General features: G+C 27.8%; 2 protein-coding genes across 3 annotated transcripts in view; both read left to right on the forward strand.

Annotated features, from left to right (window-relative positions):
* Window positions 1-15871, forward strand: part of alpha-Man-Ia (alpha-Mannosidase class I a) — a 557932-nt gene that overhangs the window by 526792 nt on the left and 15269 nt on the right. The window lies entirely within an intron of this gene.
* On the forward strand, window positions 4386-11447 carry LOC112552621 (uncharacterized). The gene is given in 14 exon segments (XM_089077691.1): window positions 4386-5061; window positions 5461-5580; window positions 5709-5826; window positions 5892-6156; window positions 6219-6359; window positions 6562-6652; window positions 6818-6960; window positions 7180-7312; window positions 8946-9073; window positions 9208-9462; window positions 9530-9646; window positions 9894-9984; window positions 10051-10193; window positions 10307-11447. Coding segments are annotated over 14 exon segments (2052 nt in total). The 5' UTR covers window positions 4386-4899; the 3' UTR covers window positions 10452-11447.

Consider the following 15871-nt stretch of genomic DNA (forward strand, 5'->3'; position numbering starts at 1 on the left):
TATAATTATTACCGTTTTCTATTATATTTACAGTAATATTACGAATATAAGCTTTTGTTATTACATAAAAATTAATTAATGCAGAAATAAAAAGATAAAGATATTACGACATACGACTTTATAGCAATTACATTTTATACTACATTTTATACGACTTTATAAAATTTTTCACAGTAGATTCTTTGTACAAAATATTTACAGTATATACAATATTTATATATTATATAATTAGATATCGCCAAATGATCTAAAAAGTCCTTGTTGATTGTTACTCACTTGTGTGAGATATTATTGTAATAATTTCTGATTTTTATAAATGTAATTATTTTCCATTGATTTAATGGCACAAATTTAACAGAAATACAAAACTATTATTAAATTCGTTTTTTTTTAAGATATAAAATAATTTTTAAACATAGTTATAATTCCTAGTTATATGTTTCAATATAATTAATTGTATTGTATCAGTAATTTTGTTAGCTTACTTCAGTTTTGATATAATCCAAAGTCTTTATTATATTCGTAGCAAATGTAATTTTTAACGTGTTTGCCAATAATTACACAATAATCTTTTTAATTCATTTTGAATCAATTTAACACATTAGCACATATTATTTCACATCACAGTTGCGAGCAAAGTATTGCAACATGTCGCATCTTGAATAGAAATGAATTAACATTGAAAACACATGAAAAAAAAGTTACAATTGCGCTTGCGTCGATCGATCATGAGAGAGAAATATCAAATATGCTGAAAATAAGATAATTGCATTTATCGTTTGTATCTATAATCATCATGAATGAACATTATTACATTTATCATGCATGTAATAACGTTCATTCGCGATGATTATAGATACAAACACAAGTCATATATAAAAACCTATTATTTATATAACTTCAATAAGCTATAGTTAAAGTTTCTATGATACTTTTACACGAGATCGGTATTGTGAATATGTGAAAATAGCGAATTAGTTTACGATCTATAATGTGCAATCAAACATTCTGAATTTATGTGATAACTTGTGGAAAGAAATTCGACACACTTGCATTATGGCATTTGCACCAAAACAAGATTGTTCTGTAGACAGTTACTACGCTATTAATCGAATTTTATTATTATGTGTCGGTTTATGGCCATATCAAAAATCTAATTGGAGATATATTATAATAACATTTCTAACTATAATATTCATATCGTTCATAGTATTTCAGGTATAATAATCTGTTTTATATTTTATACCTTGAATTAATTTTCATTATTTAATGCAAAGAAATGTAAAGAATTTTAAAAAATATAATATAAAATCATCAATATAAAACACACTAACAAACATTATACATCATTATTTTTAAAAAAAGACATTTTTTTATTAAAAATATTATATTATAACAAATGTGAAAGTAAATTTTAAGATATTTAAGTAAAACTTTTTACATATATTAATAATTATATTTATAATTATATTAATATTAATATATTAATATTTTGGATCCTCTCACTTTCTCTACCTCTATCTTTTCTCTGCAATAAGCATCTTCCAGTCTGGCTAAAAAAATTATTGTAACATTAATGTAAAAGTAAAAATGATTTCAGAGGAAATTATTATTTTTAGCTAATGGCTTTCATCACAACACAGTACAGTATAGATATTCTTCTACATATTCTTGCATCTTGCGTTCCATGGGTAGCCTACACGTTAAAATATAATTTTCTCTGCTTAAACTCAAGACCGGTAAGAACATTTGATCAAACTCGAATATTTATAGGGATACTTATAGAGCTTGTAGTAAAATAAATGATTATCATTAATTCCATTCAGGATATTTTCCAAAAATCATAATAAATAAATATCATTTCATGAATATAGATACGACGCCTTATGGAACGAATCTATTATGATTGGACTGAATTAAATAACGTGCAAGAACTTGAATTAATAAAAAAGTATTCAGCTTTTGGAAAACTTCTCACATTGATTGTAACATGTAAGCAATATTTCAAATAATCTTTTGAGATTTGATTCCATATTTCCATATTTATTTATTTAATTGCAGTGATCATCTATACAACTATTTTCTGCTTCATCCTAATAATGTTTCTGTCAAATATTTTTCTAAATGTTTCAACTACTATGAATGAATCACGCCAAGTACAACTTCCAGTCCTAGCAGAATATTTTATAGATCAGAAAACATATATTGTCCCAATCATTTGTCACATGGGTTTTGTTCATTTGTGTGCATTTACTAGTATGATAGCCAGTGAAACGCTTCTTATGTCATGTGTACAACATGCATGTGGATTATTCGAAATAGCCAGGTAACACGAATTTTAAAATGTCAATTAATTTCTAATGCTTTGCAAAGATGTTGCAGTTATCAATTTCAGTTATCGCATAGAACGAGCATTACACAAAGACACGGTACATGGTATTATATCTTTCACCAAAAGAAATTCAGTAATATGTCGAGGGATAATCAATGGGTTCAGTATGTACACAAAAGCTGTCGAGTATGTAATTATTATTTGTAATATAATTAGAAACTTTTCTATTGTAACATGCGATTCTTTTTTAACTAATTTAACTTTTTTCAAATTTATAATTTATTACATGTCATACGAGTAATATATAAGTTATTAATACATAACTAACAACAATTATCATTTACAATTCTTTATATAAGTAGTCTTTATGTATACTATTTTAGGTTTATTGAAATATTAAAAATATATTGCAAATGGGCATATTCATCGTTATTACCGTTAGGAGTATTGTCGCTGAGTATTAATCTTTATCGCGTGAGTAATTATACTTATATAGATATTCATTCATTTATAAAAGCTGAATAATTAATATATTTTAATATAAATATTAAAAATGCTATCAATGTTGTGTGCTTATTATAATTATATTCATAAATAAAAAGTTTACTACTTCTTTTTCATGGAAATAAGATAATTATTCATATGCTACAGTTTTCTCATTTAGTGACATCCGAGGAACATTATGACATGATCATTAGTTTCATCTTCATCGTTGCCCATTTTGGATACATGTTTTTTTGTAATTATGTAGGACAGGAACTAATTGATCACAGCAGCGATGTTTTTTATAAAACGTGAGCAAATGAATATACAGGTTTAATTCTTAATTGATATATCAAAACAATCAGAGTCTCTTGTTTATAATTGTTTATAATATATTGTTTATAAGTCTGCTTGTTTTATTTGATTTTTATTAAATAAAAGCAAAACAAACAGGTCTAAGTTGTATTACGCAATCAATTAAGAGTTAAAGAAATGTAAATCTGCGATATTATCAAAATTTTAATATTAAGTTATGATTTTCTAATGACGAGGTTTTAGGTACAACCTACGATGGTACGTAATTCCGTTGAAAGCACAGAAGTTATTGTTACTTGTGATGCAAAGAAGTATGCGACATTGCACGGTCGTCATTGGTGGATTGTTTATTGCATCATTAGAGGGATTTGCCACGGTATAAATTTTAGCAACAGTAATAATATTTTATTAAATAGGTTTGCTTTAAATTTACTAAAATAAAACTTTTATTGTAGATTGCAAGCATGTCAATATCGTATTTTACAGTATTATTTTCTCTTTTTTGATTATCGTTTTTGATCCATATGATAAAAATTAAATTTTAAAACGAGAAATTTTAAATTTTCCACGAGTAGTAATTCTGAAATTAAACATATATCATACACTCAAGTATAAATATATAATATAAATATAATTACATTATATTGTCATCGTTACTGGACACAAAATAAACATAGTGTTGTAATGTTTTATTAATTCCTTAATATTTAGATTGCTCTTCTACAAGATATGATACAATTACTACCGTGTTTTCTATTACATTTACAATAATATTATGAATATAAGTTTCTGTTATTACATAAAAATTAATTCATGCAGAAATAAAAAGATGAAGACTTTACGATATACAATTTTATAGGAACTTTATAAAATTTTTTACAGTAGATTCCTACAAAATATTTACAGTATATACAATATTTATATATAATTAGATATCGCCAAATGATCTAAAAAGTTCTTATTGATTGTTAATCACTTGTGTGAGATATTATATAATAATGTCTGATTTTTATAAATATAATTATTTTCTAATGATTTAATGGCCACAAATTTAACAGAAATGCAAAAGTATTATTAAATGTGTTTTTTTAAAGATATAAAATAATTTTTAAACATACTTATAATCCCTAGTTATATGTTATAATATAATTTTTTTATATGTTATAATGTAAGTATAAGTAAGTAATAGTTTATATGTTATGTAATTAATGTATTGTATCAATAATTGTGTTAGCTTACTTCAGTTTTGATATAATCCAAAATCTTTATATATATAGTGGTAAACGTAATTTTTATCGTGTTTGCCAATAATTACACAATAATCTTTTTAATTCATTTTGAATCAGTTTAATACATTAGCACACATTATTTCACATCACAGTTGCGAGCAAAGTATTGCAACATGCCGCATCTTGAATAGAAATGAATGAACATTGAAAACGTGTGAAAACAAAGTTACAATTGCGCTTGCGTCGATCGATCATGAGAGAGAAATATCAAATACGCTGAAAATAAGATAATTGGTTTATCATGCATGTAATAACATTCATTCGCGACGATCATAGATACAAACACAAGTCATATATAAAGAACCTATTATCTATATAACTTCAATAAACTATAGTTTTTATGATACTTTTACACGAGATCGGAATTTTAAATAAAAATTAATTGTAAAAATAGCGAATTAGTTTACAATCTATAATGTACAATCAAACATTCTGAATTTATGTGATAACTTGTGGAAAGAAATTCGACACAATCGCATTATGGCATTTGCACCAAAGCAAGATTGTTCTGTAGACAGTTACTACGCAATCAATCGAATTTTATTATTATGTGTCGGTTTATGGCCATATCAAAAATCTAATTGGAGATACATTATAATAACATTTTTTACTATAACATTCATATTGTCCATAGTATTTCAGGTACAATAATTCTTTCTATCTTACGTCTCTAATTAATTTTCATTGTGTATTATTAAAATAAAGAAATATAAAGAATTTAGAGAAATTTAATATAAAATTTAACATGAAATATTCTAAAAAATACTATATATAATTATTTTCAGTAAAAAAAGATATTCTTTTTTATTAAAAATATTACGTTATAACATAGAATAAATTTTGTTTTATTAAAAGTATTACATAATAAATTTGTCTAACATTTAGGTAAATCTTTTTACAGCACATATATTAATAATTACACATTTTGAATCTTTTCTCTGAATTCCTCTTTCTTTTTAAAGCGAATATCTTCTATTCTGGCCAAAATATTATCGCTAACATAAAAGTAGAAATGATCTCAGTGAAAAATATTATTTTTAGTTAACAACTTTTATCACGACACAATACAACACAAATATTCTTCTACATGTCCTCGCATATAGCGTCCCATGGCTAGCCTACACGTTAAAATATAACGCTCTCTGCTTAAACTTAAGACATGTAAGAACATTTGACATATCTAATTTGGATACTTATAAAGATAATTATAGCAAAAGTAAATGATTATCATTGATTCCATTCAGGATATTTTCCAAAAAAGTATGAAATATCTTGCTTTATGAATATAGATACGAGATCTTATGGATCGGATATATTACGATTGGAATGAGTTAAATAACGTGCAAGAACTTGAAATAATAAAAAAATATTCGGCTCTTGGAAGATTTATCACATTGATTACAACATGTAAGTAATATTTTAAATAATCCTTTAAGATTTGATTTCGAATTTAATTCAGTGTTCAATTACAGTGTTTATTTATATATCTATTTCCTGCTTCGTTCTGATCCTGTTTCTGTCAAATTTTCTTCTAAATATTCCAACTACTATGAACGAATCTCACCCACGACAACTTCCTGTCCTAATGGAATATTTTGTAGATCAGCAAAAATATTTTGTTCCAATTTTTGTTCACATATGTGTTATTATTGTGTGTGGTCTAACTACTGTGGCAGCCACTGAAACGCTTTTTATGTCATATATACAACATACATGTGGATTATTCGAAATAGCTTGGTAATAACTTTATGCTTTAAAGCGCCAATTACTTTTTAATACATTTAGTAAAGATGAGGCAGTCATATTATCAATTTTAGCTGTCGCATAGAACAAGCCTTACACAAAGACACGATACAGGGTATTACATCTTTCACCAAAAGAAATTCAGTAATATGTCAAGGAATAATCAATGGGTTCTATATGTACAAAAAAGCTATCGAGTACGTAATATTCCCAATAGATAATTAAAAGTTTTCTATTATAATATATCTATTATAATATTTGAATTAGTCTAACTTTTCAAATTTATAATCTATAACACGTTATGCGAAAAATTATATAGATTATTAACATATGTAACAATCATTTATAGTTATTTATCTAAATATTTATGTATATTGTTTATGTATATTGTTATTTAAGATTTATTGAAATTTTAAAAACAAATTGCGAATTGGCATATTCATTATTAATACCATTAGGGGTACTGTCGCTGAGCGTTAATCTCTATCGCGTGAGTAATTATTAATCTATTTACACAAAAATCAGTATGCTTATAAGAGTTGAGTAATTAATATATTTTAATCAGATACTATCAATATAGTACCATTGTATTAGTAAATAAAAATTTTACTTTTTCTTCCTTGTTGAAAATAAAATAATTATTAATGTGCTGCAGCTTTCTCGATTGATAACGTCTAGGGAATATTACGAGATGATTATTAGCTTCATGTTCATTGTTGGCCATTTTTGGTACATGTTTTTCTGCAACTATGTAGGACAAGAATTGATCGATCATAGCAGCGATATCTTTTATAGAATGTGAGTAAATGAACATATAGATTAATTCTTAATCAATTACGTCAAAATAATCACAGTCAAAGTTCTTTATTATCTATAGATCTGTTTGTTTTACTTGAGTTTTATTAAATGTAAGCAAAACAAACAGGTCTATATTATATCATGCGATCAGTTAAGAGTTAAAGAAATGTAAACATTATCGAAGTTTTCAATTATGATTTTCTAATGACAAGATTTTAGATACAATGCGCGATGGTATGTAGCTCCGTTAAGAGCACAGAAATTATTGCTACTTGTGATGCAAAGAAGTATGCGACATTGCACGATCGTCATTGATGGCTTGTTTATTCCATCATTAGAGGGATTTGCTACGGTAAAGTTTTGACAACATAATGATATTTTATTTAATATTTCCATTTTAAATTTGCTCAAATGAAATTTCTATTTTAGCTTACAAGTATGTCAATTTCATACTTTGCAATGATTCTTTCCTTGTTTTGATCATCTACGTGAAATAAAAATTGAAGCTTGAAATTCCACGATACAAGTAGTAATAATAATATACATACATATACGCTCAAATATAAATATAATAATGAAATTAATGTACTAAATTGTCTTCACTTACTATACATAAAATAAATATAGAAATGTAATATTATATTACCGGTAATTACTTCGTAACTTTTGGATTGTTCTTCCGCAGGATTGTTCTTCCACAATTACCGCGTTTTCCATATTATGCATACAATAACTTTACGAATATAACCTTTTCTTATTATTACAAAGGAGCCAACTAATGCAATCGCTTCATGCGGAAATAGGAAAATGAAGACATATGACTCTAACGACGGAATACAAATGTAAAAGCGCCTGCGTCATAAAATGGAGAAAATTGTATATATTATCATCCCCATCACGTCTCACTATTACCAGCAAAAATGGATTATTATTACGTATAATTCATTAAACTACTTTTCTTTCATTATTCTGTAATATACATATAATGATGATAAAATAGTCTCCTCTGTAAATTTCTTTTTTAATAGTATCTACACTGTTTTTTTCCGCGAAGATTGCATTTAATGCTATCTCAGTTCTCGGTTTTGTAGAAAAAAGATATTACATAATACATTTATGGACGTTTAATAAAAATAAAAATTTCCATATAAGCGACGATCAGTATTATAATTTCGATTGTCGCACAGACATGGACTTTACTGGGTATCATTACTATAGAATAAATCGAATCCTTTTAATATCTCTCGGTCTATGGCCATATCATACACAACGCGTAAGATATGTCCATTGTGCATTTTTGTTTCTTCTTCTTTTATCTAATACAGTTTTTCAGGTTTGTCGTTGGTTGGGCAAATATTTAATATTTGTTTATAACTAATTATTTATTTTCATTAATTTTATTTTAATTGTTTTATAATAATACATTATTAATATACTCTGACTTATTATATCGCTTATTATATTAATCGTTTTTAAGAAATAAGTCATAATTTGAGACTTTATATTACTTATTATATTATTCTTATGACAGTTATTATTAATTTATATATATATATATATATATATATATATATATATATATATATAACGAATGTGTCCAGGTTTCAGAATTTATATAACTAATTACTTCATTATAAATATCAGATATTAAAGTATTATATGTTTTAATATTATGTATAACATATAAATATTTATGTAAATTCTATCAATGAAGAAAATACATTTAATTTTAGTTCTCGTCGTTTATCACTATGGAATATAATACAGATCTTCTTTTACATGTTTTATCACTCCTCTGTTTTACAATGTATTATGCAATTAAATACATTAGTGGCTTTATTAATAGCAATAAAGTAAGTTCATGAATAATATGAATTCCATTTGTGTAATCTTGAATTGTAATGAAGAAATATGAAGAATCAGACTTTTTCTCATATATGTAATTAGGATATGCCTGTATTAGGATTATTAATATTTTGTCCTAGATGAAAGAACTTATAGAACAAATACAATATGATTGGAATTCGCTAAAAGAGGAAGAAGAACTTAAAATTATACGTAATCGTGCTAATATCGCAAGATCTCTTACAATTTTATTATTAAGTGAGTAATAGTAATAATAATAATAAGTAATAGTAATAATTAGTAAATAGTAATAGTAATAATAAGAATTTAATTACAAAACATGAAATTAAAATTAAATAATATAATAATATTTAAATATTGAATTATTGCAGCAATAACAAGCATAGTAATATTTCTTTTTATGTTAATGTTTTTTTCACCAAATATTCTCGATATCGTAATACCGTTGAATGAATCACGACAACCATGGCAGCTTCCACCCGCGATGAAATTTTTCTTCGATCAGCATAAATATGTTTATTTATTAACAATATATTTTTTGTTGACACTAATAATCGGTACTTTTACAGTGATAGGCATAGAAACATTTATGATAATATTTGTGCAACATATATGTGCAATGTTTCAAATCACTAGGTAATGATTTCCTGATTATTAATGGGAAAATATTGTTTCGAGATATGACATAATTAAATTTTTTTAGTTATCGAATTGAACGTATTGTAAACAAAAGCCAGATGAAATCGTTAATCTCTCCAGAAAAACTCAATAGTGATAAAAGCATCGTGGAGGCTATCGATAGTCATCTAAAAGCTACCAAGTTGATATATTGCAATTTATTAATTTCTTTCCACGAGACAATTTTTAAGAATAAAGAAAATTATGTTTTATAATATAACTATTTTTATATTCAAAACTGCTCTGCTAATTGCATTTATTTTGATATTTCTTTTCTATACTTTTATATAATGCTGAAGTTACAACAATTTTTTTACAAATTAACAAAAATTCAAATTTGTATTATTCAAATTTATGTTATTTGCATTATTCTTTGATGATTGTTTAAGGTTTGTCGATTCCCTCAAATCCACTCTCGCAGGTCTTCATTTATTTGCACTTCCTTTAGGCGTGATATCGTTAAGTGTTAATCTATATCGTGTAAGTCTGCTAATAATTATATCGTTAATACATATAATGATTTTTAAGAAATTATAAGTTCCACAGCTGTGCGTGTACATTGTGACAGAAAATATAGGCGCCATGAGTATATCGTTATTATATGTTGTCTGCCATTTTGGCTACTTATTTTTTTTCAATTATTTGGGTCAACAAGTAATAAATCATAGCGACAATGTCTTTAAGAAGATGTAAGTGCATCTTAAAGAAGATACAATTTTTAACTAAATATATATGTATAAATAAAATTTGTATAATCACACATAGCAAATTAATTAATATAGACCAATACGCGGTATCACAGATGCAGTACTCGGTGGTACGCGGCTCCATTAAACACACAAAAATATTTTATGATGATAATGCACCGAAGTATGAAAACTTCCACATTGATGGTCTATGTTGGTTTATTCTTACCATCTTTAGAAGGTTTTGCCTCGGTAAAATAAATTGCTTATATATAAATTGCCACAGTAATTTACAGAAGGAATATTAAAAATTTGTTTATATTTTTCATATCTTGTTGCAGCTCGTCAGCACATCATTATCATACTGTATGGTAATTTATTCTATACATCAACCGTAATAAGATATAACCAAATAGTAATCAACAAGTGAAATTGATAAATTTCGTGAAAAAAATATATCACGTTAAATAGAAAATAATGTTTCCGGGCCTTTAGGAATTTTAAATCTGTTATGTATCCATTAATATCTAAAATACTTATATTAAACTAATTGCGATTTAATATTTCTAAAAATTGAAATAAATAATTTTTAACTTGATTTATTTTATTTGCTTATATTAAAATCATGATCTTTTAATATAAGATTTTTAAACATTAGAGATAGAAAGATTTTAAATTAATTTCTTAAAGCACACGCAAAAAAGAAACAGACACATTTTGATGTACAATATAGATTAATTAACGGTGATTACATAAAAAGTTATGCATTTTCGAAAATGCATTTGTCGGTAAGATAATGCATATTTTGCATTTTGAGATTACAATTAAATTAGACGTCTCAACCGCTTTGATCTACGAAATCTCATCATAAATCGTGATTTTAATTCTGATAAAAGTAAATACTTGAGCAGACTCCTTTGACATATTGCTATCCGATATGTCTTATCTAAACTGTAAATATAATGTCTCTATTCCACGAGCAGTTTTTAGAAGTGCTATCGGCATCGTTTATAAGTACGAAGAACGCATGCAACTCGTCGTGCACAAATCTTCTCGAGTGTGCCAAGGCAGAAATTAGCGCGTCCTGCATCGTATTTCACAGCTGTCGGCTAGTGCAACTATTTTGTCTAATAGCATATTCGATTCGCACAATCCTTTATTATCCGAGTGTGATAAAGTTCGATTTTTAAGAGTTCTTATTCCACTTGAAAGATATAAATTGAGACTTAAAAATAAAATTTAAAATACATAAAAATCTACATCGATTATTTTGTGTATATATATATATATATATATATATATATATATATATATCAAGTTTCTAACAAAATGTCAACTTATAAAAATTGTTATTAATTGTATTTGATTTGATTATGGTTACATTTGATAACAAATTTTTAATAAGTTAAATTAAAAGTCATCAAAATATGAATAAAAATACGTTTTTATCTATATTTGATTTTGCTTTTTTATCATAAATTAATATCGAAATATTAGCATGGACTAATTTTTATTATCGAAGACAATGCGTGAATAATAGGCAAAAGACTCTTTTTTATTTTAGCCTTCGTAGTTCTCCCGTTCAAGAGATCTACGATCTCTTAGTGCATTCTCTACCAGTCTCGTTAAATACGCTCTCTTCTATCCAAAACCTCCTTCGTCTTATCCTCTATGTAACAAATGTGCGGTAATACCGTGAGGAATAGAACTGTCGGACATAGAGCGTAGCTAATGTGTCAAGATTCTCTCAGTTTAGTGTTCGACAGAGATATTAACTAACAATACTCGAACGACAGAATGTGCAAAAAATTGTACTTAGTAATTCCAGTATTCGTAAAGAGAGATTTTTAATTGGACTTTTTTTGGTTACTCGAATTTCTTATCATTTTAGCGTTGTATCTTTTGATACTTTAGAAAAAGGAAAAGGAAACGAGAGCCTAAAAGAGTTGTTGTTGCTTCGAAAGTCATCTCCTCGTCAACATGACGATGCAACGCATTATCGCAAGTACAACACTTTTTCTTCCCCGCGGCAGTTTCCCAAGATAAGCGAATCCCTTCCTAGGAAAATTCCTTTGTTACCTCACGTCGACTGGCCTAGGAGGGCGAACTATCGTTGGAGGACTTCAACAAAAGTGGAGCGTGTATAAAGGCGTGTCGAAACTTGTTACTCGCGCGAGTGCTTCCGTGACTATCTGCCGTGCAGTGCAGTCTTGTACAAGTTGCCTTTACAAGTGGCACAAAAGCACGCGAGAGCTTCTCGCAATCGAGTTTATAACGTGTCCCGCCTAATATAGCCGCGTAACCACAGCCGATGATTACGTCCAAGTTTTGTTTCCCTCTCGGGCACCTTCCCCGTGAAAGAAACTTGTAAAATGCCACGATTAAAACTCGGAAGATCCAATAACGAAGCTATTCATGACTTACGAATATTAAACAATAAAGAAATATAAAGAAAAATACAATAGTGCTAATAAGTCACGATTTAATACTTAATAATTTAATAGCAGTAAGGATTCTAGGTAGGATACCTAGGTAATTATATTTAGCCTATTTAAATTTAGAATCACTTTTTATTGCCAAATCCGTCTTCGATAAACTGATGTTAGGTCATATCATAGCACATGTACTTTAACAAATATATTTTATTTTTTTAAAATAGGCAAAGTTTATAAGAGATCGATTTAAAGGTGACAAATCACAATCACTGCATATTCAGAAATTTCAAGTTAGCTTGAATAATTATGAATTTGAAAAAAATAATAGATCATTAGTTATATAGATTATTTAATCAAAGAATAAAGAAAATCAAGATAAAATCAACAGGAAAAGATGAGCAATAAAATAAACGAAGACAAAGATGATAAAGGAGCACAAATATCACACTCTGAAAATATCTTGTCTTCTCTTCGTTCACTGCATGCTCTTGTTACTCTCCGCAATGTAATTTCAGCATACTAAAGTCACAGAACTTCTACAAGCGACGTGGTTGCAAGGCCAAACAGTGACCGTACTTAAGGTCATGTTACATTTACGAGACTTTATATTATCAAACTTATGTGATTCGTCTTGATGCAACAACATAACTGGGGGGAATTGAGTTGCGGCAAAACTGCACCTGATTCAACTATTGTCGGCTTTATTTTCGCTCATCTTTTTAATTACATAGTCGATATTATTCTTGCGAAACTTATTATATAAGTATTTTATATCATTTATATAAATTATTTAGTTTTTTATTAAAAGAAATAAGATATTAATAGAATAAACTTTCAACTTTTCAAATATCTCGCTATAAGCTTTTTTGCAAGATATTTTATCATTGTTTTCCATATCATTGTTTTTTTTTTAATTGTCGAAAACAATTAAAAATAATGCAAAATAAATAAATTTTACATAAATTGTACATTTGTACATTTGTACAAATTTAGTTAGCCTAACTTGTCTATTATTGATTGATTTTTGGACAATTTAGAATATTAAAATTTTTATCATATAGAGATGATTGATAATCTCTCTTTTTTCCTCTTTTATACAAAACATTTTTGAAAATTTTACTTGACATAATTTAATAATTTAAAAAAAGGAGTAAAGTTATAACTATTGAAATAATTTGTCGCGAGACTCAAATTTAAAAAGTTTCACCATTTCTGAGATGTTCCAAAAATTTCAATTTCCCATAAGGCCCATAAAACGGTTTCAGTTCGCATCGACACCTGTGATCCACCCGTGCGTCCGAGCGTAACTCCATTATCCGTTAAAGAACTCCCTTCGAACAATTGACTTCGCTCCTCACAATGCTTTTCGCTCGAGTTGCTTCGGCACATTTCCGTTTACGATAGCCGTACTCGAAAACGTCGATATAGTCATAACTTCCGCATTCATCGCAGATGGTTCTATCTGTACAGTTTTTTTGCAGTTGTACAATAAATTTTTTTGTATAATATTTATATATCATTTATATAACAATTGAGAAATACCTAAATACCATTATTTATGTAACATTCTTTTTTTGCATACAAATCAATAGGAAATTATTACATTGCGATTTCACGATGTATCCAACTGACATTGTCTTCTCAACATAAGAAGATGGAACGACCAACAATTTACGAGGCCATGATTACGTTTCGCATCGAAATGCCCGCGGCCTATTGTACGCAAAGAGATACGCCAAATGATAAGAAGATCTTATACAGAACTGACAACGCGTCTGTGCAAGGCGGCGAGGACGGAGAGTGAGATTAGGAGGGACGAGGATGCCCGACATGCCGCTGAGCTAGTGGAAAATAGCGTGACGCCTTAGCAGCCGGCTTCTTGTCTGGCTTTATTTCAACCGACAACTCCACCTCCGGAATCAACGAGATGGGAATCGGATCGGAGAGCCATGAAATAACAGTCCTGTGGCGCGAAAACGTTTCTTACGAATCAACTTCAGTTAACAATTTCTTCTGCATTAACAAATAAAATATTTTTACGAGCTTATATCAAATATGGTGCGACAAGTTATATAAAAAAATATGAAAAGAAATTAGTCTCTCTGTACTCAGCTTTCTTAAATTTAGGTCATACGGAATTTCTTAGATGTTCATCTGAAGAAAAGTTTAACACCTCTAGATGTCTTTAAAGATCCATAATAATTTCTTGAATATCAAATTGTGCTATAGAGATAAAAATCTTTTATGACTCCGTTATTGCTCTCTACCAAATTTGTCGGATAAATGAATGAGAAAAATATACAATGATACTTGCCCAGTATTAATCGCCAACAAGATTTTAAGATCGTTTGACACGCTAGATTTCAAGCATCTAAATTGAAGCGGTAACAGTGCGGATAATCAAAGTTCGCGTGTAAAATATCAACAGTTCATCGGATCTGCACACCGTGGCACGCATGTTCATGAATCCAGGAGAAGTATGCCTGAATTGTATCGCGTGCGCACGCGATTACGAATATCATTGCAATCATACGAAATGTGCGTGTGTAACATTTTCATTAAAACTTGCTACCATTATTAGTAACTGCGCAATTAAATGAAATACGAACAAGATATTGCCACAAACAGATGGAAGATGTAAAAGAGGGTAGAAAGAAAGAGAAAGAGATAAATAAGCAGAAAGATAAAGAAAAAAAATAAAAATAAAGAAAAACGAGAGACAACAGAAAAAAGCGGAAGAGACAAGACTGTGATATTCGAGATGACATTTTACTCTCAGAGAGTAGGACACAAATAGACTAATTGAACGTAAAATTAGACAATATTATAATATATTTTATAAAGATATTTTATAAAGATATATGTATATTGTAAAATTATCTAATTTTACATTTGAATATTTCATTGTCGAAAACAAAATCTGATTGTGTGTTATACTCAAATTATTCTTCAAAGCGATCTTTATAAGAATGTAACGTCACTATGTTCTAAGTAAGCAGATCAATCAAGCATGTCTAACAAATTACAAAATGATGGCACCACCCACACAATAGCTAGTAAAATTGTTTTCATTCTTTAAAATTGATGATCTCATAAACTTTAACATATAAACCACATGTAAGTTTTGTTTTTTAGTTCTTCTAGAAATGCCTGGAAGAAAAACGTTGAAACACCTGATAAATAACTTATTAATATTTATTTCTTTAGACATAAATGCATTATAGTGAATCGATAATACTATGAAAT

Source organism: Pogonomyrmex barbatus, unplaced genomic scaffold, assembly GCF_055798465.1.
Source record: "Pogonomyrmex barbatus isolate J1 unplaced genomic scaffold, ASM5579846v1 scaffold20, whole genome shotgun sequence".
Lineage (NCBI taxonomy): Eukaryota > Metazoa > Arthropoda > Insecta > Hymenoptera > Formicidae > Pogonomyrmex > Pogonomyrmex barbatus.